The following is a 26,572-nucleotide window of genomic DNA, read 5'->3' as shown; positions in this document are numbered from 1 at the left end:
AGCATTGTCACAATTCCATAGAATACAAACGGGATATCATTTTATAAAGACAGTGGAAAAAGGACTAAAAGACCTAACCACCCTCCCCGTTGTAAGAAATAGTTTATTATAAAAAAGAAGACCTCTGGGCTTTGTCAGCAGACCCCATACCTCAAGGCCTAGAGGAAAGGTTCACATCGCAGGACAAGCACAGCTCTTCTCTCTGGAAAGTTGTCTCTCCAAGTGTCTCAAAACATGTTTTGCTTGCACACAAATTCCAGTACTGCAGCTGTGGATCCTATGTTATGTCTAGGTGCGAGGGACTGACCGTTCTCATGTGAAAGGTGCACAAACAGAGTCTTGCGAAATATATACTTGCAGTGTTGTGCGCAAAAAGCAGCCTCATTGCAGCGAAGCTCATGCTAACTTAGCATATGTCGACAATGGACCCATAATCTATACCACAGCCTAGTGGAGGTATGGCCTAGGGGAGGTGTGGCCCAGTGGTGGTATGGTCTAGTGGAGGTATGGCCTAGTGGAGGTGTGGCCCAGTGGGGGTATGGTCTAGTGGAGGTATGGCCTAGTGGAGGTGTGGCCCAGTGGGGGTATGGCCTGGTGGAGGTGTGGCCCAGTGGAGGTATGGTCTAGTGGAGGTATGGCCTAGTGGAGGTGTGGCCCAGTGGGGGTATGGTCTAGTGGAGGTATGGCCTAGTGGAGGTGTGGCCCAGTGGGGGTATGGTCTAGTGGAGGTATGGCCTAGTGGAGGTGTGGCCCAGTGGGGGTATGGCCTGGTGGAGGTGTGGCCCAGTGGAGGTATGGTCTAGTGGTGGTATGGTCTAGTGGTGGTATGGCCTGGTGGAGGTGTGGCCTAGTGGAGGTGTGGCCCAGTGGGGGTATGGCCTAGTGGAGGTGTGGCCTAGGGGAGATATAGCCTAGTGAAGGTATTGGTCTACTGGAGATGGGGTCTCTTGTGTAGAAGTGATCTAAAGCAGACTTGGACTTTATTGCAGATGGAGTCTAGTGGAGATGGACTCTAGCAGAGTTGAAGTTTAGAAAATATGCAATCTAGAAGAGAAGGAGGCTGGCGGAGATGGAGTGTGGGGCCCCTTGAAGTCAGTGAAGTCACCATGGGCCAAAGGACCTACTTTCATAGAGGGCAAAAGCTTGGTGCAGGGCTGCCAAGGTCCATCATCGTAGTGAAGACAAGGACATGTACTGGCCCGTGCAGGCAGTACGGGAGCTGGGTCTGAGAGCAGAAGTGCATTCATAGCCGCACCTCTCCTTTATGAGTGTGCCTGTAGCCACGTCCCTCAGCCAGGAATGCACCTGTAGCCATGCCCCTCAGCCAGGACTGCACCTGTAGCCACGCCCCTCACGCGGGAATGCACCTGTAGCCACGCCCCTCACGCGTGAATGCTCCTGTAGCCATGCCCCTCAGCCAGGAATGCACCTGTAGCCACGCCCCTCAGTCAGGAGTGCACCTGTAGCCATGCCCCTCAGCCAGGAATGCACCTGTAGCCACGCCCTTCACTCAGGAATGCACCTGTAGCCATGCCCCTCAGTCAGGAGTGCACCTGTAGCCATGCTCTTCAACCAGGAATGCACCTGTAGCCACGCCCCTCACGCGTGAATGCACCTGTAGCCATGCCCCTCAGCCAGGAATGCACCAGTAGCCACGCCCCTCAGTCAGGAGTGCACCTGTAGCCATGCCCTTCAGCCAGGAATGCACATGTAGCCTCCCCCCTCATGCAGGAATGCGCCTGTAGTTCTGCCTCTCTAATAGAAATGTACATGTAAAGCCAGATCTTTACTTTACCAATGAGCCTTTACTTTAGGAATGCACGCGCAGCCAACCCTCCCACTTAGGAATACACGTGTATCCACCCCTCTCTTTTAGGAATGCACGTGTATCCACCCCTCTCTTTTAGGAATGCAGGTGTATCCACTCATCTCTTTTAGGAATGCACGTGTATCCACCCCTCTCTTTTAGGAATACATGTGTATCCACCCCTCTCTTTTAGGAATGCACGTGTATCCACCCCTCCCACTTAGGAATACACCTGTATCCACCCTTCTCTTTTAGGAATGCATGTGTGTACGCCGCTCTCTTTTAGGAATGCACGTGTATCCACCCCTCTCATTTAGGAATGCATGTGTATCCACCCCTCTCTTTTAGAAATGCATGTGTATCCACCCCTCAGTTTTAGGAATGCACATGTATCCACCCCTCTCTTTTAGGAATGCACGTGTATCCAACCCTCTCTTTTAGGAATGCACGTGTATCCACCCCTCTCTTTTAAGAATGCATGTGTATGCACCCCTCTCTTTTAGGAATGCACATGTATCCACCCCTCTCATTTAGAAATGCATGTGTATCCACCCCTCTCTTTTAGGAATGCACATGTATCCACCCCTCTCTTTTAGGAATGCACATGTATCCACCCCTCCCTTTTAGGAATGCATATGTACCCTCTCTTTTAGGAATGCACGTGTATCCACCCTCTCTTTTAGGAATGCACATGTATCCACCCCTCTCTTTTAGGAATGCACGTGTATCCACCCCTCTCTTTTAGGAATGCATATGTATCCACCCCTCTCTTTTAGGAATGCATGGGTATCCACCCCTTTCTTTTAGGAATGCACATGTATCCACCCCTCTCTTTTAGGAATGCACGTGTATCCACCCCTCTCTTTAAGGAATGCATGTGTGTCTGCCCCTCTCTTTTAGGAATGCACATGTATCCACCCATCTCTTTTAGGAATGCACGTGTATCCACCCTTCTCTTTTAGAAATGCACATCTATCCACCCCTCTCTTTTAGGAATATACGTGTAGCCACCCCTCTCCTTTTGGAATGCACATGAGTATCCACGACTATTGTTTAGGAGTACACTTGTATCCCCCTTTCCTTTAGAAATGCGTATGTGTCTATACCCCTACTTTAGGAATTCACACATATCCACCACCCTACATTAGTAATATACATGAATCCACCCCCTACTTTGGGAAAGCACATGAATCCACTCCGCTACTTTGGGAATGCACATGTATCCACCACCCTTCTTTAGGTAGGCACGTGTATCCACTCCCCTTAAGGAATGCACAAGTGCAGACACGCCCTCCATCAACAGAGAACGGTCATTGTAGAAATTACCCTAGGGGTCCATGACAGTGGTTCAACCCTCTTTCCTTCTTCCCCATAGACCTCCACCGGCGCTGTACCACTGAACCTGGCGGGGGCGCTCTGCTCCCTGGACATGGAGTATACCAAGAAGAACAACTGCTTCCGACTACAGTGAGTCATTTTCTTACATCACAGGGTGAGGGTGTGTGCTGGAGGGGAGGGGTCTAGTCCTGGAGGAGAGGGTGGTCCATCGTGGGATTATATGGAGGATATGTAGGTTTCTAGGCGGGTGCAGGTGAGAGGGGTCATGCAGTGCCCTACGAGAGGTCAAGTGTACTGAGCAGAAGTGGTGGAGTCCATGCAACAAATGGGGCTCGGCATGCACTAGACAGGAGGGGTCTGTGCTCAGAGACAGATGGTAAGAAATTGGATTATTGTTTGTTGAGGTGGAAGACTACCCACCCTAAGGAATAATCACAACCCTTGTCTGGGTGAACTCTCTAAGTCACTAGATGAACCGGAGATCAACCCCCCCCCCTCCCCCCCCCCAGTAGCTACGGCACAAAGCAGACAGGCATAACCAAAACAATAGTAAAGTTAACAATTGAAATCACAAAATGTATTTTAAAAAACAGAGTAAAATGTAATAAACAAAATTAACCCAAATTGACAACAATTCAATAAGTTTTAAGGAAAAATAGTGCCAAAAATCAAAAAGCGCAAATTATAGTCAATGGTCATGACTAGAACCTAGGCACACTTTGATGCAGATTGCGAAGGAGCGTGGTTCGGATACACAAACCAGGTTTGTCCCAGTCAAAGATTGTGCCTTCTGATTTGAGTCCACTAAGTCCCAATCTTCCACAGCAGTACACTTCTAAAGACCTCCCAGGACCTCAGGGGAGGCACTTAGAGACTCACAGGGTGTCAGTCAAAGGTCAACAGCAGGGTCCAGTCCTGGTCCAGTTGCCACTGGTTAGCTGGCTACTTCCAGAAATAGGCCTCTTGTAGGCACACATAAGGGCAACCAACTGACCCTTGGAGTTCACTTCTTTGTCCTGGGTGGAAGAAGGGGCACGTCCAGTACTTCAGAGCTCCTCATGGGTCATAGACAGCAGGCCCAGTCCTCTTCTGATCTTCCGCATGTCCAGAAGTGTTCTGACGTAGGTGCTTGGAGATGCCACATTTATGCCTGCCATTAGCTAGTGGGTGTGATGACTCTTGGCCCCTCGCTAACCAATCGAGTAAAAGTTACAGGAACCAACCCTAACAACTTTTTCAGTAGTTTCTGTTTGGCTTACTGCAAACTGAACCAAACTGGCAATACATAAGGGCATTTTCAATGTGACAAAAGTCTTCAGCCAACCTAAACGTGTTCTCTGACGGCTGGGGGTGTGTGGTGTGGGGAGTATACTATGGTAATCCTAGTATACACCCCACATCTAACACTAAAATGCAGTTTAGAGCAGGTACTGTACCCACAACAAACCTAGCGGCAGATGTCTGATAGGATGAAAGCAGAGTCCTTCAGCAACCCGACAGGGGATCCACAGGAATTGGCTTGACATCCTGTTCTCTCACCTTTCAAGTGTGCCTCAAGTATTATATGTGATCCCTGCAGACCTGTCAAGCAGGATTTGACATTGAAGTAGTATTGACACTTGAGTGTGAAAAAGGATGCCCACAGCCCCTACCCTGCATACTCGGTGGAGGTCAGAGGAGTCATGTCTTTTAATTCAGGTCAGCCTGGTCTTTGCTCCTAAGAGGCATTTTTACCTATTCACTATTATTCAAGGCTAAATAATGTGTGAGAAAAGCTTGAGAGCCAATGCAAATTAGCCTCCAGGAGCTCCGGGCATGGAAAACGTAACTTTGAAAAGTTACTTTTACTTAATACTTATTAAAAAGCCGACTTCACCCTTGAATTGTTTTTATTTAATAACTATTAAAAATAGTTGTTTAATTATTTTCTTGCTGCTCCCATGCCCAGATTCAGTTTTAGAATTTTAATCTGCACTCTGGTTTTCTACATTGGATAGCTAAGCCTGCCACATTGAAAAAACCCTTGGGCGCTAGTCACTGGAAGGACTTATTAACATTACATTTCTATATGCCTTCCTTTAAAATATCATGCACCCTGCCTTGTTGGCTACAAGGCCTACATAGGGGGGACTTATTAAAATATAAGAGTTCAATTTTTACTTGATAAAATGGTTTAATTTGACAAGTCAAATGACAATTTTTTACACTGCTACAGTCAGGCTACAATGGTAGGCCTGAAGCCTTATTTGCAGAGCCACTGTAGTGGGATGGGCAATAGGGGGTGCAGACCACTGGTGGCATTTAACTTCCAGGCCCTGGGTACACTGTGTACCACATCCTAGGGACTTATAGGTACATTTAAATATGCCAATTAGGAGTATGCTAATTCCACCAAAGGGAGCGTCCTAAAGCCATCAAATGTAGGATGCAGCAAACGGTGAAATATTCAGGGTGACCACAGAGAAAATGCTATTTCCTACATAGATGGTCAAAGAAGGGGCCTGGAGAGCCCCAGTTTATGGAATGGTATGTGTTTTATGTAACAGAGTGGGAGAGAGGGTGGTCCATGGAGGAGACGGGAAGAGGTGCAGTGTAGAGAAGGTGTTCGGTGGAGGAGACGGGAAGAGGGGCAGTGGAGAAAGGGTGGTCCTTGGAGAAGACGGGAAGAGGTACAGTTGAGAGAGGGTTGTCCATGGAGGAGACAGAAAGAGGTGCAGTGGAGAAAGGGTGGTCCATGGAGGAGATCGGAAAGGTGCAGTGGAGAGAGGGTGGTCCATGGAGGAGACGGGAAGAGGTGCAGTAGAGAGAGGGTGGTCCATGGAGGAGACGGGAAGAGGTGCAGTAGAGAGAGGGTGGTCCTTGGAGGAGACTGGAAGAGGTGAAGTGGAGAGAGGGTTGTCCGTGGAGGAGATGGAAAGAGGTGCAGTGTAGGGAGGGTGGTCCCTAGAGGAGACTAGAAGAGGTGCAGTGGAGAGAGGGTGGTCGGTAGAGGAGATGGGAAGTGGTGCAGTGTAGAGAGGGCGCTCCCTGGAGGAGACTGGAAGAATGGCAGTGGAGAGAGGGTGGTCCTTGGAAAAGGTGCAGTGGAGAGAGAGTGGTCCTTGGAAGAGACGGGAAGAGGTGCAGTGGAGAGAGGGTGGTCCTTGGAAGATACGGGTAGAGGTGCAATGCAGAGAGGGTGGTCCTTGGAAGAGACAGGAAGAGGTGCAGTGGAGAGAGGGTGGTCCTTGGAAGAGACGGGAAGAGGTGCACCGGAGAGAGGGTGGTCCTTGGAAGAGACAGGAAGAGGTGCAGTGGAGAGAGGGTGGTCCCTAGAGGAGATGGGAAGAGGTGCAGTAGAGAGAAGGTGGTCCATGGAGGAGACGGGAAGAGGTGTAGTGGATGAAGGATGGTCCTTGGAGAAGATGGGAAGAGGTGCAGTGGAGAGAAGGTGGTCCATGGAGGAGACGGGAAGAGGTGTAATGGATGAAGGATGGTCCTTGGAGAAGATGGGAAGAGGTGCAGTGGAGAGAGGGTGGTCCATGGAGGGGACAAGAAGAGGTACAGTGTAGAGAGGGTGGTCCTTGGAGAAGACAGGAAGAGGGCAGTGGACAGAGGATGGTCCATGGAGGAGACGGGAAGAGCTGCAGTGTAGAGAGGGTGATCCATGGTGGAGATGGGAAGAGGTGCAGTGGAGAGAGGGTGGTCCTTGGAAGATACGGGAAGAGGTGCAGTGGAGAGAGGGTGGTCCTTGGAGAAGACGGGAAGAGGTGCATTGCAGAGAGGGTGTTCGGTGTAGGAGACTGGAAGAGGTGCAAAGTAGAGATGGTGGTCCCCGGAGGAGACGGGAAGAAGTACAGTGGAGAGAGGGTCATCTATGGAGGGGACGGGAAGAGGTGCAATGTAGAAAGGGTGGGCCTTGGAAGAGACGGGAAGAAGTGCAGTGGAGAGAGGGTGGTCCCTAGAGGAGACGGGAAGAGGGGCATTGGAGAAAGGGTGGTCTGTGGAGATGGGAAGAGGAGCAGTGGAGAGAGGGTTGTCGGTGGAGACGGGAAGCGGTGCAATGCAGAGAGGGTAGTCATTGGAAGAGATGTTAAGAGGTGCAGTGGAGAGACAAAGGTCCATGGAGGAGACAGGTAGAGATTTAGTGGAGAGAGGGTGGACGGTGGAGGAGACAGGAAGAGGTGCAGTGTATAGAGGGTGGCCCATGGAGGAGACCGGAAGAGGTGCAGTGTATAGAGGGTGGCCCATGGAGGAGACAGGAGGAGGTGCAGTGGGGAGAGGGTGGTCAGTGGAGGAGAAAAAAGAGATGCAGTGGAGAGAGGGTGGACCATGGAGGAGGTGCAGTGGGGAAAGTGTGGACTGTGGACGGTATGGGAAGAGGTGCATGCAGTGGAGAGGGGGGCTCGAACAAGGTTACCGGCTGGTTTTATTAGGAACATCATGTTCACTGTACTTTAGTATAATTGTCTGTAGTGAGATTTACAGGGACTGCCCCCCCTGAATGCATTTAGTGACTAGCTAGATTGTCAGCATTTGGAGACAGATGACCTGAGGTTTGCAGTGGGAGGTACAGACACATGGATAGGATGGCAGTGTCACTTTTACAACTCCTTGATTTTCATTAAATGCTGAACCAAGCGGATGTGTCCAAATTCTCATGTCAAAACCTCTCTCTCATCCCACCCTTCCCTCCTTGCTTTCATCTTCTCTTCTTTCTCTATTCACTTCCACCTTCCTTCCTGCCTTGTGATCCTCCTCTTGGCTGTTTTTTTATATTTCTCTCTCCTGCTGTCTCTCTTTTTACTGTTCTCTCTCTCTGTTTCTCTTTCATTTTCTCTTCATTTTTGCTCAATCGATTTCTCTTTCTTCATTTTATTCTCTTCCTTTTTCTCTCAATCATTCTCTTTATCGTTTTCTCATTCTTTTTTTTTTAAAATTCCCCATCTTGTCACTTCTCTATCACGTCACTTCTTTGGCACTCTCTCTCCCTCTCTCATTCTTTCTCTGTATCTGCTCTTCTCCTCCTTCTCTTTTTCTCACCTCCTATCTCTTTCTTCCTCTCTCTTGCCTTCCTGTACTATAACTCTCCCTCTCTTCTCCTACATTATCTACTTTCTGCTTCTTATATTCCTCCCACTACATTGAACGCCCTGATAACACTCCACATTTGCAGGATGCGAGACGGCTCTGAGGTTCTCTTGAGAGCCCCCACCGGTGCCCTCATGGAGGAGTGGATCTCAAAGATACAGATGAATTCAGGTGAGGAGCGCCTCCTGTGGGACATGTATGATGGGAGAGATCAGATGTGTGTGCTGGAAACAGATCCCCAGGGTGTGTGTGCACAGTGTGTAAGAGCGAGCCCCAAACATTTAAAGCAGTGGTCCTGTTTTAGGTACTCTTACCTTTACTAGCTTCAAAACATCTAAAATAGAAACAAATACAATGGAAATACTCAGGGGATATTCATATACGGTTAGTACGAATGGGAAGGGTTTTGCCATCTTTGTCCCTTCACAAATCGGAAGTTGGATGTATAGGGACCAAGTCACAAAGGGATGCAAGCGGACGACGGCCTGTCGGTGGCATACCACTGCCTGTCGGTGGCATACGACTGCCTGTCGGTGGCGTACGACGGCCTGTCGGTGGCTTACGACGGCCTGTCGGTGACGTACGACGGCCTGTCGGTGGCTTACGACGGCCTGTCGGTGGCTTACGACGGCCTGTCGGTGGCTTGCGACGGCCTGTCGGTGGCTTACGACGGCCTGTCGGTGGCGTACGATGGCCTGTCGGTGGCTTACGACGGCCTGTCGGTGGCGTTCTGCCCGAAACCGTAATCAGGCCCTAAATGTTTGAAAGATTGTTTTATTTATGTTCAAGGTAAATCTTTATATTTTTAATGTATTGCTTTCGAAAATAAATGTACTTTTTAACGTTATAATAGTGTTTATTACATTTATATGTGTACACATGATGTTTTGAACCACAATATTTTTGTAGTCAGTATACTGGTACTTTACATTATGTGTATGTAAAGTCAATATTTTTTATCACAATATTTTTTCAGCAATATTTTAGTATCACGTTATCTTATGGTCTTTTTTTTTCATAGAATCGTGTGTGTGTCTGTGTTTCCGTGTGTGTGTCTGTCTGCATGTCGTTTTGATATGCCAGCAGAGGAAGAGCTTACGTGTTTGTACGGGGTCTTCCTGACGGGAGGGGGGGGGGCTGTGCATTGTGCTTGTCTGGGGGTACACCGGCAGGAGAAGGATCTGGTCATGTATGTGTGTTTAGGTGTGTGGCAATGCATGAGAGGTAGCAATCTGTGCATGTCACGTGTGTGTCTTTATCTTTGTGGTTATCACTTGGAGGAGAGAGATCAGTGTGTGTGTGTGTAGTATGCATGTGCAGAAATAACATGTGCCTATGTGTGCTTGTGTGTGGTCCGTGTGCAGGGTAGAGATCTGTGCATTTTGTATGTGTGTCTGTATGTGTTTATGCTTGTGTGTAGTAGGCATGTGCAGGAAAAACTTGTGTCTATGTGTGTGCTTGTGTGTGGTCTTTGTGCAGAGGAGAGATCTGTGCATTTGTGTGTGTGTCTGTATGTGTTTGTGCTTGTGTTTAGTATGAATGTGAAGGAAAAACTTGTATCTATGTGTGTACTTGTATGTGGTCCGTGTACAGAGGAGAGATCTGTGGAGAGGGTTTGTGCTTGTATGGTCTGCATGCATTCGAGGGAACAGTGCACGTGAGTGTGTCTGTCGGTGTGTGCATTTGTGGTCTCCATGCACGCGAGGGGACTGTTTATATCAATGTGTGCATCTGTGTGCGTGTTTGTGGAATAATTGCAAGGGGGTCCATGTATGTGGGTTACTGCATGTCTCTAACTCTCACACTTCTCTCACATTGTATGACAGGGTTTGATGAGGAGGATTTCTTCCAGGCAGCTGGACGTCCCCCGGAGGGGACCCCGCCTCCCACGTCAGGGTAAGGATATGGTCTGTGTGGTTCATATTTGTTCAGTAAGGACAGCCTGAAAAGGAAAGATGCAGCAGCCACTGAATCCCTGTCACTGTGACACTCATGGGGAGGTGTCTGCAAGGCAGGGTCTTTTTGCAAATACCCCAAGAGAGAAATGAACCTCATTCTTGAGTCCGCATCTTTGAGAGGTTGATGAATTCTGTGAGGCGCTCCGTCCTGAAGAAGCCGTGTCTATGGCCTGGAGCCAGGCACCCAAGCTCCTGTCCTGGAGCGATGCTGTGCTAATCAACCATGTACCTATCAGCCCAGAGGTGAGGGTCTGTACATTCTGTGAGGCGCTCCGTCCTGAAGAAGCCGTGTCTATGGCCTGGAGCCAGGCACCCAAGCTCCTGTCCTGGAGCGATGCTGTGCTAATCAACCATGTACCTATCAGCCCAGAGGTGAGGGTCTGTACATTCTGTGAGGCGCTCCGTCCTGAAGAAGCCGTGTCTATAGCCTGGAGCCAGGCACCCGAGCTCCTGCCCTGAAGCGATGCTGTGCTAATCAACCATGTATCCATCAGCCCAGAGGTGAGGGTCTGTACATCAAGGTGTCGTGCTTGCGATTTATAGGAAGCTGTTAATTATATAGGATTCATTCCTAGCAGGAAGTATTTGTTATGTTATGTTTCTAGAGCGCACCCATAGTTTCTTGGCGCTTAGGGAACAGAAGTAATGTGCGCCTCTCCACACTGCTCAATGATGGTTGTTTCAAAAGCCCGGTTTTAAGCAGTTTCCTGAATCTTGTGCAGATGGGGTGGCCCTTATCTCAGGGAGTAGGGTTCCAGACACGGGGGCCAAAGCTGAAAATCTGGAACCTCCCATTCGCTTCTTTTTAAACTTGGGGATGGTGAGAAAGTTCCTGTGGCTTGATCCTAGGTTTTGGTTGAGAGTATATTGTTATATTCAGGCTGATATGACCACTGGGTTTCTACTGTGAAGGGTTTTCACAATAATGCAGCCCGTCCAGCAGACGGTCCTGTGTCCTGTAGGACGTCAGTGTAGTTTCCTCATCAGAGGGGTCATGTGGCAGTGTCTGGGTTGATGGAAGAGTAGTCTGGCAGCTCGGCTCTGGGCCAGTTGGAGTCTGCGATTGAGGCCTTTGGGGAAACCAAGATAGAGTTAGCAGAGTCGATCCTTGAAGTGACCAAGGCCAGGTCTACTTGCAGAAGGGCTTCCCGGGTCAGGAGTTTCCTAGGTTTCCTGATTCTTCGCAGTTGCCAGAAGCACGAGGGAGTGACTGCTCCTAGCTGGGGCCTCGCCCAGAGAACCTCGTCGGTCAGTGTCCAGAGGCTCCTTACTGCTTTCTTTTTTGTGTTCAGAATATTTTATTGAATTTTTGATCAAATACAACTAAATGAGAGACAACACATAAAATATTATGATTAAGCAATAATACCTAGATAACATTGTATATCATAATCAAAATCATAGAAAAAATTATCTTAGGTAATGAGAAAATACATAATCAAAAGATACAAAAAAGGCGGATAGAAGGAGGGGGAGGGAAGGAACAAATATAACAATTAACGTAGAAGATGCAAACAGAGCTACTATATGCCATAATAAGACTAATCATATTAAGTTCAAATCTGAATTGAAATTATTAATACAGCATTAAATGGATAAATATGCATCAACAGGTAACCAAAAAGATTGATAAGAGAAAAAATTATGAGTGATCCCATTCATAGAAAATTGAGCACCTCTTCTAGAAAAAATAACCCATGACCACCAAGCATTAACAGATAATACAGAAACATCTTTCCAACAAAAAGTAATGGATTTTAAAGCAGCCGAAATAAGAAAATTGAAAAGTTTACTCTCTAAATCATGTATATTTTGTGAAAGAATAGCAGATTTACAAATTATTAACTGATAGGAAAGATCAATTTGAAATTTAAAAATCTTCTTTATGATATCCCAAACTTCAGACCAACATTTAAAAACCAAAGGACAATCAAAAAGCATGTGTTGTAATGAACCAGGGTGTGATTTACAATGCCAACAATCAGGAGAGGAAACGATTATAGAGGATATAAGAATTAGTTTGGTAGATTGAAACAGGCAACCACCCAGATATACTATTAAGCCAAATATCTTTCCATGTGTCAGTGGACAAGGAAAGTGAAAGTTCATTATTCCAAAAAGTGGAAATCATCTCTATATTGCTACCTAGAGTATCAGATAATTTTTTATATAAAATAGAAACCCCATGAGATGATTTTGAAACTGTTTGAATATAAATTGCTAAGTCAGCTGTAACATTAGAAGGGATGGCATTAGGAAAGGAATATAAAATTGAATTGCACAAATACTGATACTTAATAAAGTCAGATTTAAATAAACCAAAACTTGTTTGCAATGTTTCAAAAGAAATAAACGTATTATTGGAATAAACCTCTTTAAGATAAAAAATGCCAGCCTTAATCCATGAAAACCAGAAATTAACATTCCTGTTCAATTTAATAACATTACTATACCATAATGATAATTCAACAGTGTTGTTCATGGGAAAAATAAAAATTAAGTCAAGATCATTAAATAACATTTTAGTGGATTTAATAATAACTGACTTTTGAATAAATGGAGCATTATTATGCATGGACACCAAAGTAGGTAATGGAAATGGATTCGTAATTGATATCTCAATACGGAGCCACGTAGGAGATTTATTTAACAAGCATTTACAATGCAATGGTCTCGGCATTGGTAAAGTTAGAGCTATTGGCATTGCTCATGACATTATTTTTGTTTATGTTTTTGTTTTTAAAACATTTAAAGAAATGGCATTGTTATTTACAATGTCAATAGCTTAATCACTCTCAAATGCGAGACCTATTGCATTTGCACCCACACACAGAGCCACCTACACACACACTGATTAAGCTATTGACATGGTAAATAACAATGCCGTTTCTTTACATGTTTTAAAAACAAAAACATAAACAAATGAGCAATGCCAATAGCTCTAACTTTAACAACACCGAGACCGTTGCATTGGAAATGCTTGTTAGGACAAGGGCATTGGATATCTCTGAGATAGTGGAGGCTCAGGGGCCTCTCATCTCATGTTTAAGGGGGCACCGCCATTTTGCGGCATGCCACTGAATGTACGGAAGAGCTGCCTTGGTGTGATTCGGCCTGGCGGAGCCCTCTTTCACAGAGCATCAGAGCTGTACATCAAACAGGCCTTTCATTTTCCACACTCTGCTGTGTCCTACCTTACAGCTGCGCAGCAGTCTGATGCAGCCCTTCGTGCAGCACTTCTGCGGTGCCACCCTGGGGTGCTGGAATGAGAGACCTTGGTTTCCATTCCCCTGCCATACACCACGCCCAAATCGCCCCTTCTCACCCTTCAGGCTCAGTCATGTTGACTGCTGCAAAAAGAACAATTGATGGACCGAATGCTGAATGCCAAACATTCACCTCGAATACAGAGATCTGGGCCTAAATACATTCTTTTTTTGCCTACCATGCAATTCCAATTCTTTGACAGTCATGAATATGCAAATCATCTCCGTTAATCTAGTTTAGTTTGTTTTTTTGTTGACAGGAGCTCTCCTGTTTCTTTCCTGGGTGCTATACAACTCCTCCCAAAGACAACCAGGCCGAAAAATGTGAGCCCGCATGACATATATAAAAATACCTAATGATATGAAATAGATTGCATATATAGGTTTCAGGCGAGGGGGTGCGGTGGGCGGTTGGATCTAATTTACCCAGATTGACTAAAAGCCTGATTAGAACCCAGGTGCCAAAATCAGCAGTTTAGTCAATAAACACAACTCCTCTCGAGTCCCGAGGTGATTTAGCCGCATGCATTCTGGGAATTGTAGTCTTGGCCTAAGTCAAAGAGATAACAGTACAAAACTACAAGGAGTACCAAACGTGCCAGGGAATGAAAAAGATCGTCAGCTTTCCCTTCCGAGGGTAGAAGAGTTCCCCGAGTCCCTCCATTACAAATGCCTCGAGGTTATAAAATCCACTAGTTCTTAGGATTCTGCTAATGTGGGGGGGGGGGGGGGGCGATGTCTCAGCGACATAACACTCACCTCACACATCTGAAGGGCAGAGCGGCAGAGACTGAACCCTGGCAAGGCAACCCCCCTTTTCTGAGGGGCTCCTTTAAAATACAGACACGTAAACTCTTTTTGAAATAAATGAAGGAGTAAGGCAGAAATGCTACCCCACACCATGAAGGAGCGGAACAATCTACATGCTAAACTGACAGAGGTAGTCGCTGTCTTCATCAGTCAGTAAAAGTTTTTAGAAAAAATTGAGATATGAGCACACAAACAAGTAAGAAGGCTTAGAATTGTTTGACCAAATTTACTTCAAATATTATATGGGGCAATCTATCCAATGGCTTACAACTCTAAAGTGGGCCAAGAGGCCATTTAAATAGGTTGGTTTTGCGCTATAAAATGCTTCATTAGATTAAACATTAAAATAATTGTGCTTTACCTTAACGTAAAAATATTTAAGTGCAAATGGTTAATCATGCTAGGTACATAGTTAAAGGTGACGGGTTCTTGAGATGTTGGGCAGTGCGTGTTGTAAATACTCACCCCTGTATCATTAGAAAGCAATGCGTTGCAACCGTTGATTCTGTAGTCGTTATTACATAACCACAAACTTCTAAACAGTGAAACAGCAGATCCACGTATCACTGCAAACAGTTAATTTGTCTTTGCTCTTGAAATAAACTCTTTCGCGCGCTCCTTTGTTCGCTCAGTTCGTGTAAACTGTATTAAGTAAAGAGGTGGCATTCTTAGGTAAATCGTGATAACAATGGCTCAGAGTCTCTTTCATGTCGGCGCCCTTCTGCTCCCACCAGTTATCAGGCCCGAAGGCGTAGTCATAAAATATAATTTGCATTGTCACTGTAGTTTGCTTTCTTTGTCTTTTTTTTTTCCAATCCTCTTTTTTGCCCCCCACAAAACTGAAATCCTAGACCCCATAAATACCTTGCACGGTCCCCTTTTTAACTGTCAGGTAATTACACACAGTTCCTTGATAATTTAACCCGTCAAAGGTTGTCTCATTACTTTGTTCCTTTGGGTAGCGTCTCCCGCTTTGTGTCTGATGAACACTAAACAGGGCCGATATTAACTGTCAATTAATTACACACCATTTCTCTTCACTATTTACCCGATGAAATGGGCAGGTAGGCCGCATCCCTGCCATCTCAATCACTGTCTCCCCGACAAAGGAACCAATAAAGATGAGTCACTCGGAGTCACCCGGTGTCTGGTGCGCAGAGCCGCCCATTCCTAATTGCCCTTAGAGACGGCTGATAATACAAACTTTGTATTGAAAATCAGCCTAATGAGCGCCATGCTGGGTAGGGAGATCACATGTCAGAGCAGTTTGCAAATGCTCGGGGGCAAACAACGCCTGTTATCCTTTAAGAGCTGAGAAACTTACTGCAAGTCTAGGGTCCGGATTCCGGCAGAGACAGGCGCGCAGCAGGAGACCGCGGGCTCCTGTGAAATGGCGCTGCCCGTCGCTCTCACCCACGGCCCGCACTGTCTCTGAATGGTCAGTGAGAAAAAAGCCCTCGAGGTCTATCTAATATGGCGTACAAAGAGAGCTTAACCATGTAAAGTATGCTTGCAGAAGAACTCCATTAAAGAGTTTTTTTTGGGTGCAACATTGGAGGGAAGGGGGCAGCTGTGTGCAGCCTTCGTACAGACCTGCAAGAGCCGTAACGCGCATCTGAGATGGCGTCTCGGAGACGAGCAGACAAAGAGCCGCTGTGGCATATGCTGCTCCGGGAACAGGCGCACTCGGAATGCCTGTGCTCGTCATCACCCCTACCTATTGCCACCCCCCTCACACACAATCTGTCGGTTTGATTTCACCAGGCGCTCAAGAGGACACTTTCTCTTGCCCAAACACAAGCTCCTTATAGCGGCCCAGATATACGAGGGGGACACTGATTGCTTTATTTTACTACCCATCCAGCAGTCAGAAGGCCCTTTGTCCTTGCTTGCACTAGGGCACAGGGTACCCTAGCTACACCACAAATGTCGAGTATTATTTACCAGCCATGGTCTTCTATTCAGCAGCCAAAGCATTGTGGGAATGGTAGTTCTGGTTTATCTCAACATGCTGCCCCATATCAAATGGAGCCATCGGTTAACATTAGATGGGGGCTAGAGATTCCTGCCAGCTGCAGGGCACAGCTGGCGGCTGACCAGGCACACAGAGCCGGCCAGGGAACAGCAGCTTTCTGTCCCCGCCTCGGCTTCCAATAGTGAACCCTTGTGAACTGACATCCAGCTGAGCTGGGGGCTGTGGGGCGAGGGAGTGGGAGGGAGCGCTGAAATTTATTTCCCGACGTTTCTGGGAATGATGGAGGGGGTAGAAATATCAGACCAAGCAACTGAGGAGGGCATTTGATTAATTTTTGTGCTGGGTAACTGTTTTTAATGTGCTAATGTAGCGCAAAAAAGTCTTGGCTTTTCATCATTGACCACCGAATAATTAACAGAGACGAGGATGAAAGCGGAGCCTGGAAGCTCGTGACTGGCCCCTCTTACCGCAGAGTATTAAGACACAGAGGTGGGGGGTGAGACAGCGAGTGAGGGGGGGCAAGAGTAGAAAAGAGAAGGGGAGGGGAGTGAGAGGGATAGGAAAATAAGTGAGCGTGACAGAGAGATAAAGTTAGAAAGGGAGAAAAGACGACAACCAGGTAAGGGAAGAGAAGGGAAGAAGAGACTGCTAAAGAGCGAAAATAGGGGGACGGGCAGAGAGGTACACCAAGCAAGGAATGAGACAGAGGAAACGAGGGCGAGCACGAAGTGCAGAGGAAGGAGGGAGGGAGCAAGCGGAGCTAAGAAAAGGGGGGAGGGGGGTGGGTGGAATAGCGGAAGGAAGAAATGTGAGCCAAAAAGGAGAGATTTATGGAAGCAATATGTGTACGCTTTCATCACGACTTTCATGTGTCTGAAAGCATGCTGCCTGGGAGCGCGTGAGCTCATGTGCGGCTTTACAATGCGCATACTGAAACTTGTTAAAACAAATGAAGAGCAAAAGGCAACGGGCACAGCGCAGATAACGGGAGAAACTTCAAAGGCAGGAGAGGGGCTCATTAGCATACTCGACAGCTTCATGCGTGTCTGGCGAGGGGGGAAGGAGGAGAGGCAGGATGCACTATTGAAATGTGCTTCCCCAAGGCGGGCCGCGTGCACAATCAGGCGAGCTTTGACAAATCCTCTAGGTGGGACCTTTTAGCTGTGCCGTGACCGGGAGTTGTGTTGGGGGAGGGGGGGGGGAAGACCTAACCACTGAAGGATAAGAAAGTTATCCGATTAGAAGCCTGAACAAGCCGAGGGCACCGGAAGACACCACCGCCTTTCTCCAAGGCAGAGTAGAAATGCCTCGGAGAAACGCAGTGTCCTTTTCGGATTCGGGGGCGTGTTTGTCTTTTCTCTCCTCCAGCCATTGGCTGGAGGAGAGAATGAGACTTTCTTTAAAAAACACGCCCCCCGATCCGAAAAGGACGGGGCTACAACGGAGTGACTGGACCTCTTCTCCAGTGGCTGGCCTGCATTTAAGAGGCCAGCCAATGGAGAACAGGAGAGAAGAGGGGCGGGAGCAAGCCCCTCTTCTAAAAGTCACTCAAAGTCATTAAATCTCGCGAGCGAGACTGCGCAAGCGCAGCCTTCGCTAGCCGAGACCTAAAAAGGAGCAATTAAACCATAGTGAACTTTGTTTTAAAATAAAAGCTTTATGATAAAGAAAAAACTCCGGGATACCAAATCCAGCATTACGTTTAGGAACTTTTAATTTTTTTTAAGTAATACGAGGAGGTTTGTTGTTCCATAAAAACTTTGACAAAAGTTTATCAACATCTTTATAAAACTTTAATGGAAATTGAGTAGGAACCATGGCAAGGGTATAGAATATTTTAGGAGCTATAGTCATTTTAAGAGAATCCATCCTACCCCACCATGAAAGATGTAATGCTGACCATTTAGACGTTTTGTCTTTAATATAGTTTAGGATAAAATCACAATTTAGATTGATTGTCGATTTTATGGAAGAGGAAAATAAAATTCCAAGATATTTTAACTTATTCTTTTGCCAAATAATTTCCTGCATGGGAAGCATATCAGGAGTGCAATCAACATTTGAGGGAAAGAATTCAGTTTTGTTAGTATTTAAAGTGTATCCAGAAACTGCAGAATACTTTGTTCTAATATCCATTAATGAGGGAAAAGAAGATATATGGTCACTAACAAATAAAAGCACATCATCCGCATAGGCAAGGGTTTTAACAGTAACATCCTTAATAATGATTCCTTTAATATGATCACAATTTCTGATTAGGTTAAGAAAAGGTTCAATGCCAATTAAAAATAAGAGAGGAGAAAGAGGACATCCTTGTCTTGTACCTCTAAAAAGCGAAAATTGAGTTGAAACTTGGCCATTAATAAATAGACGAGCAGTAGGGGCAAAATATAGAGCTGAAATCATGCGAATAAAGGTATCTCCAAAATTAAATGAGGACAAGGTATGGAATAAAAATTGCCAATGGAGTTTATCAAATGCCTTTTCCGCATCTAAGGCTAAAATTCCAGATGGCACCGATAAAGTAGGACTTTGTTCAATAATATGTAGCAAAGTTCTCGTATTATTAGCAGAGTATCTATTCTTCATAAAACCAGATTGGTCAGGGTGTATAATAGAATCTAATATGGGGCCCAATCTAGTAGCAAGTATTTTAGCATATAATTTACAGTCTTGGTTAATTAAAGATATAGGACGATAATTAGACACTCTGGTGGGATCTTTATCTGGTTTTGGAAGTACTATAATTAAAGCTTCTGTAAAAGAACCAGAAGTAGTTCCAGTGGAACCAAAAAACGTAAAAAGTTGGTGCAAAAATGGTAAAAGTTGTGACTGAAATTCTTTGTAGAAATCCACAGGGATCCCATCAGGACCCGGAGATTTGTTCTTTTTAAGAGATTTTATAGCTGATAGGATTTCATCTTTGGTAATAGGTGCATCAAGTCCAATTTTATTAGATTGTGAAATCTTGGGTAATTTACATGATTTTAAAAAGGAGTCAATTAAGGAAACCTCCAGAAAATCTGGTTTATTATATAATGCCGAATAGAAATTCATAAATTCATTAACAATTTCATTGTGAGATAGAGCAATATTACCATGTGGACCAAGAATTGAGTTAATTTGAGTTTTATCTTTTTTTATGCGCAAATAATTAGCTAATAGTTTACCGGATCTAGTGGCTTTAAAACTAAATCTGGCTTTAGCATTAGAAATTTGAATACCTGCTCTTTTACTAAGGATTGAATTAAATTCATAACGCAATTTTTGTAGTTTAAATTTATATTGAGGATTGTTGGATGTAATAAAAAGTCGTTCAAATTTCGCAATTTGTTTTTGTAAGTTTTTCACAGTAGCATGAAAGGTTTTATTTTCATGGGCCATAATAGATATGGTGACACACCTAATATAAGCTTTGAAAGCATCCCATCTATTTATCATAGAAGTAGACCCTTCAGGATTAAGTATAAAATATTCTTGAATAGCAGCCAAAAGTTTGGGCTTGTTATACTCATTCAGAATTATACCAGTGTTCATTCGCCATCTAGATTGCTTAGGATAAGTTGACTCCAAGTTCAAAACCAAAGAAATCATAGCATGGTCTGAAATATCAATGTTACCAATATTAGGAGCAGTTATTGAACTAATTAGGTGCCTGGAAACCAATAAACAATCAATTCTAGAATGGGAATTATGAGGATTTGAAAATAATGTGTAAGATTTTTCTGTAGGAAAATGTAACCTCCAAATGTCAACTAATTTAGTGGCTTGAATAAATGATTTAAAAGCAAAATATACCTTAGCATGGTAAAACTTAGTAAGAGATGATCTATCTAATAAAGGGTCAAAGATAACATTAAAATCACCTCCGACAATTAAAGGGACATTACCAATCTTTAGAACCTCTGTTGTAAGATTAGACCAAAAAATAGGATCATCTGCGGTAGGACCATAAACATTTAATAAAAATAGAACTTTCATTTTAACGAGTATATATCTACCATCCTTATCAGAAGATTTACTCAAAATTTGACAGTGTAGCTTTTTTGCAAAGAGAATAGCTACACTATTTTTTTTACCATTGGCAGGAGAATAGACAATAGCATCTACCCATTTCTTCTGCATATAATCTAAAATGTTATCATCTATATGAGTCTCTTGTATAAAACAAACATCAGCTTTGCAACTACCTAGGTAATCTAAAATTTTTATACGTTTAACTGGATGGCGCAATCCTTTAACATTTAATGAAATTACTTTAATATCATGGATATTAGCCATAACAGAAGAAAGGAGAAAAGAGTACAAGAAGTGAAAGATAAAAGAGGATCAAGAATATGAGAAACAGGTAGCTCCAGAGAAAGACGAAGGAAAGGAAAAATGAAAAAACATGGAAAAAACGATAAACTGAAGACATAAATGTGAAATGTGAAACGCACACACGCTGTACAAGCATGACCGAAACCGCTGGAGCCCAATAAAGAGAAATTTCAGAACTGTGTCAGAAAGAAAAACACAATCGGCAAAAATCAAGTAGCAGAGTCATTGGTATCCATAGAGTGCAGAGACTGCTGATCCAAAAAATGCTCCAAATCTTCTGGACGTTGAAAATATTTCGAAAAATTATCCTTCCAAATGCGCATCGTCGATGGATCAAAAAGACCATATTTATATCCTAAACTGCGAAGTTCCGGGCGATGAGCAGTGAATTCTTTGCGAATTGAAACAGTTTCTTTGGCATAGTCTTGATGAATAAATATTTTATTCCCATTAACCATCAATGAAGGTATTTCTCTAGCTGCTTTTCTGATTAGAACCAAATGGTGGTGTCGAAGAACTTTAAAAATCATTTGTCGCGGTTTTGTGTGCTGAGGGTTCCTGTGTGAGGGAGTCCTGTAGGCTTTATCAATTTCAAACTTTTCTGAGAATTTAATTTGCAGAAGACCAGGTAATAATTTCTCCAAATATAGTCTACAGTTATCCCCCTCAACATTTTCAGGAAGATTAAATATGCGTAAATTATATTGTCTGTTACAATTCTCCAAATCCAATAATGTTGAGCACATAGGAGAAATTTTTGCCACCAGTGGAGTAAATGAGTCAAGTTTGACCTTATTATCGTGTATTTTGATGGAATTATCTGATATTTTCATTGACAGGCTGGCCATATCTTTACGCACATTTTTTACTTCAGATGCATTGGTATCTGTATTGACTCGAAGTGCCTGAATTTCCTCCTATATTAAAGACAGTGAAGGTTCAGAAGACTCCACTACTTTTGATTTAGCAGGAGGAGGAGAAACTTGCTGCCTCCTTTTATTAACAGAACTCTTATTTTCTATTTTAAGAGTCAAAAATATATAATTGCAGACACAAAATAACGAAGGAGGAAATGAAAGCTGTGGAGAACACCAAGGAATGACTGGTGCAGCAGCTAAAATGGGCTGGGGGAGTGGTTAGGCCCAAGCCAGGCCCTTTCCTACAAGCTTGCTCCGCCCCCTTGACTGAAAGCCTGGCTGTACCTGAATGCTGTGCAGGGAGCAGGAACCAGGCAGCGAAAAAACCCACTTCCGCCGTGCAAAAACGACTGAAATTGCTCCACAGTGCAGGTGAGACCTTCATAACCACAGCGACCTCCTCCAGGGCACTTTTCTGACAAAAATCGGCGTTTTAGGGACTAAAACGGGCTGAAAACACGGGTAGACTCTCACGCGGCGGCCATCTTGGATCGCGCGCTCGCGCGTCCTTCCTCCTTACTGCTTTCTTGAGCTGTGAGGGAGCGCCCATCGCTGATGGCCAGAAGGCGGGACTCCAAGGGCCGCCTCATTTCTGGTTATGACCATTTCTGTTTTCTGGGAAGAATAGCATTGTGTTATGGAGGCCTCCTGCGATACAGACCTGCAGATCTGCAAGCGGCTGGAGAGAAATTGGAGACGGTCTTACTCTCCTGATAGTAGATCCAAATACAAAACCTCCCTTAAGGAGTATAGAAAGAAAATCATTGATCATAAAAGATCCCACCTTGAGGAGAAAATCACCCGGGCTAAGGGATCTTCTAGAGTCATTTTTGACACGGTCAGAGCTTTTACTGACCCTATGGCCCTCAAGCGCCAACCACTGGTCTCCCAGGCCCTTTGCGACAATCTTTCAAGCTATTTTGAAGACAAGATTGCTGTCATTCAGAACTCTTTCCCCTGTAACATCATCCCCTCCCATCTGAAATCATGTCTAGTCAGCTCCAATCCTGATAAGGTCTTTTCTAAATTTGAGGTGATCTCCTTAGAACAGTCACTGGCAGAATTACTCAAATGCAAATCTGGTTCCCCCCTTGACCCGTGGCCAGCGAAGCAGTACAAATCCCTTGCTTCCCTGCTTAATCCTTTATTCAACAAAATCTGGAATGACTCCCTTCAGACAGGTATCTTTCCAGACTCCTGGAAACACGCTAGACTGGTTCCCATCATTAAAAAGGCAACCGCAGACCCCTCTGAACCAGCTAATTATCGCCCCATCTCCCTGCTCCCTGCCCCAGCCAAAGTACTGGAGAAACTTGTACACGGTCAACTGGCTGGTTTCTTGGAGATGAGTGGCGCCTTCCACATCTCCCAGCATGGCTTCAGGTCGGGTCATAGCACCGAATCTGCCCTTTTGGAGATGGCTGACGCTATCAGATGGAAACTTGACGAGGGCTCTAGAGTGGTGTTGGTGCTGCTAGACTTGTCGGCAGCATTCGACACCGTCTCTCACCCTGTCCTTCTTGATCGTTTACAGGCAAAAGGCATTCAGGGCAAGGCCTTGGAATGGCTTGCCTCCTTTCTGTCCAATCGGACTCAGGCTGTATTCACTCCCCCTTTTACTTCAAGCAGCCATCCCCTTAAGTGGGGCGTCCCTCAGGGCTCTTCACTAAGCCCTCTTTTGTTTAATGTATATTTCTCCCCGCTGGCCGAGATCATCTCCCAATCTGGAATACAGGCCACATCTTATGCGGATGATATACAGCTTCTTTTTTCATATGATTCCCCTTCTCAGTCTACCTTTGACCCACTAAAAAATTGCCTTCGGAACATCGCCAGCTGGATGAATAACAACTGCCTCCGGCTTAACGCTGGCAAAACCGAAGTTATATTTTTTCACCAGCCCTCTCCATTGGACCCTACTTTGTGGTGGCCTCTCGATTTGAGTGCCCCCCCTCTGCCTAAAGATTCTGTCAAAAACTTAGGAGTCATTTGGGATAGTGATCTTTCTTTTAAGAAGCAAATTCAGTCTGTATCTGTGGCCTGCTTCTCCAAAATGAGGATGATGAAAAAATTCATCAACTTCATCCCTAACCAAACCAGAAAAACGATCGTGCGGGCCTTAATCACTTCCCATCTTGACTATGCTAATGGCCTGTATCTGGGGTTATCCAGAGGTCTTCAGCGGCGTCTCCAAACAGTTCAAAACGCCGCTGTCCGTCTGGTCTGTGGTCTCCCCCTCAGGGAACATATCACCCCCCACCGACTCAGGCTGCATTGGCTCCCAGTTCATAAAAGGGCGGAATTTAAGGCTCTCACCCTCGCCCGCCGTGCGATCAATGGGAAGGGTTCTGCTCACCTATCCTCATGCCTTCGTCCTTACAGAAACATTCGTTCACTCCGGTCGAGCTCTCAACATCTTCTTTTTACCCCGAGGGTTAAAAAGGCTCGATCTGGGGGGAAAACGTTCCAAGTCTGTGCTGCCTCCCACTGGAACAACTTACCCTTGTACATTAGGATCATTCGGGACGAACTTCCCTTTCGGAGAGCCCTGAAAACCTTTCTTTTCTGCTAATTTTCACTCAATAGCTAGCACTGCATCTGCTCTCACACAAGCGCCGGGACACCCCGTTGGGGTATCTGTGCGCTATACAAGATAAATAAATAAATAAATAAATACAGACGAGTTGTTGATAGTAAAAAGTAACTGCATGTCGACTGCATAGTTGCATATTCTGACATTCATTTGTTTTATCGGTTATATGGGAATGCTTATGGGCATTTCATGTGTTGTTTCCCCTGCTCCAGAACCTAAAATCTAATTTTAAGGGTGCCCTTCTTGTGATGTCAGAGTCAAGGAATGTGAAGCTCTCTGTGTTAAGTACGCACAGGCATCTCGCCCACAGACTTTTCCTGTGTTGATCAGGAGATCTTGAGTATTCTGGTAGCATCTCTGAAAAGCTGGTGCTATCCTGAGCTCTTGCGTCGAATATGACCCTTTACTCAGCACGTGTTTACAACGCGTGCCATTACCCTGCATTTTTTACTCTGCAAAATCTTACAACGCAGGGCTTTACACTACAATCCATTACAATGCATTGTCCATTTCAACGCAATTTACTATTGTAACTGCTGCGGGGTGTTGTAATGGGGAATGCGTTGTAATGGTTTGCGGTGTAAAGCCCTGCGTTGTAAATGATTTCACGGAGTTAAAAATGCGGGGTAAAGGAGTGCGTTGTAACGTAGTCGTTGTAAAGCATGTTTACCCTGGAGGAATTCCTGTTGTGTGTGATTGGATTGTCTTCTGTGGATTTCCTTTGCATTTGTTCATATGTAGCCTTTACTTATAATGATACAGCAAAGCACCCAATGTCGGAATTCCAAGAAAAAACTGTAACAGAATACGCTGCTCACGCGCGGCGCAGGACAGCTCGAGGCGCCTGTGTGAATAGATGACCGTCAGGGAACATGACCCTGTTAGTCAGTCCAAGGCCTCGCTTTGCATGTCTGGATCATTCTGAGAGTTTTAGAGTCGCTTGACTTAAGTTGAAACAATCTGAGTAACGTACACCGCGGCGGGCGTTCCTTCTCTCACCTGGCGGCCAATCTGAGTAAGGTACACAGCGGCGGACGTTCCTTCTCTCACCTGATGGCCAATCTGAGTAAGGTACACAGCGGCGGGCGTTCCTTCTCTCACCTGGCGGCCAATCTGAGTAACGTACACAGCGGCGGGCGTTCCTTCTCTCACCTGACGGCCAATCTGAGTAACGTACACAGCGGCGGGCGTTCCTTCTCTCACCTGACGGCCAATCTGAGTAACGTACACAGCGGCGGGCGTTCCTTCTCTCACCTGGCGGCCAATCTGAGTAACGTACACCGCGGCGGGCGTTCGTTCTCTCACCTGACGGCCAATCTGAGTAACGTACACAGCGGCGGGCGTTCCTTCTCTCACCTGACGGCCAATCTGAGTAACGTACACAGCGGCGGGCGTTCCTTCTCTCACCTGGCGGCCAATCTGAGTAACGTACACCGCGGCGGGCGTTCGTTCTCTCACCTGACGGCCAATCTGAGTAACGTACACCGCGGCGGGCGTTCCTTCTCTCACCTGGCGGCCAATCTGAGTAACGTACACCGCGGCGGGCGTTCGTTCTCTCACCTGGCGGCCAATCTGAGTAAGGTACACAGCGGCGGGCGTTCCTTCTCTCACCTGACGGCCAATCTGAGTAACCTACACAGCGGCGGGCGTTCCTTCTCAAACCTGGCGGCCAATCTGAGTAACGTACACAGCGGCGGGCGTTCCTTCTCTCACCTGACGGCCAATCTGAGTAACGTACACAGCGGCGGGCGTTCCTTCTCTCACCTGACGGCCAATCTGAGTAACGTACACAGCGTCGGGCGTTCCTTCTCTCACCTGTCAGCCAATCTGAGTAACCTACACAGCGGCGGGCGTTCCTTCTCAAACCTGGCGGCCAATCTGAGTAACGTACACAGCGGCGGGCGTTCCTTCTCTCACCTGACGGCCAATCTGAGTAACGTACACAGCGGCGGGCGTTCCTTCTCTCACCTGTCAGCCAATCTGAGTAACGTACACAGCGGCGGGCGTTCCTTCTCTCACCTGTCAGCCAATCTGAGTAACGTACACAGCGGCGGGCGTTCCTTCTCTCACCTGACGGCCAATCTGAGTAACGTACACAGCGGCGGGCGTTCCTTCTCTCACCTGTCAGCCAATCTGAGTAACGTACACAGCGGCGGGCGTTCCTTCTCTCACCTGGCAGCCAATCTGAGTAACGTACACAGCGGCGGGCGTTCCTTCTCTCACCTGTCAGCCAATCTGAGTAACGTACACAGCGGCGGGCGTTCCTTCTCTCACCTGACGGCCAATCTGAGTAACGTACACAGCGGCGGGCGTTCCTTCTCTCACCTGTCAGCCAATCTGAGTAACGTACACAGCGGCGGGCGTTCCTTCTCTCACCTGGCAGCCAATCTGAGTAACGTACACAGCGGCGGGCGTTCCTTCTCTCACCTGACGGCCAATCTGAGTAACGTACACAGCGGCGGGCGTTCCTTCTCTCACCTGTCAGCCAATCTGAGTAACGTACACAGCGGCGGGCGTT

At 45.9% G+C, this 26,572-nt stretch overlaps 1 protein-coding gene across 3 annotated transcripts in view; it reads left to right on the top strand.

The window, feature by feature from the left end:
* Window positions 1-26,572, top strand: part of LOC146813709 (uncharacterized) — a 248,540-nt gene that overhangs the window by 203,833 nt on the left and 18,135 nt on the right. For all 3 annotated transcript variants that reach the window (XM_085610204.1, XM_085610202.1, XM_085610203.1), the window contains 3 exons: window positions 3,183-3,274; window positions 8,301-8,386; window positions 10,042-10,111. In XM_085610204.1, the coding sequence (XP_085466330.1) occupies window positions 3,183-3,274; window positions 8,301-8,386; window positions 10,042-10,111 (248 nt within the window). The remainder of the gene's footprint in view (window positions 1-3,182; window positions 3,275-8,300; window positions 8,387-10,041; window positions 10,112-26,572) is intronic.

Source organism: Triturus cristatus, chromosome 6, assembly GCF_964204655.1.
Source record: "Triturus cristatus chromosome 6, aTriCri1.1, whole genome shotgun sequence".
Taxonomy (NCBI): Eukaryota; Metazoa; Chordata; class Amphibia; order Caudata; family Salamandridae; genus Triturus; species Triturus cristatus.
This window is presented reverse-complemented; position numbering and strand designations above follow the sequence as displayed.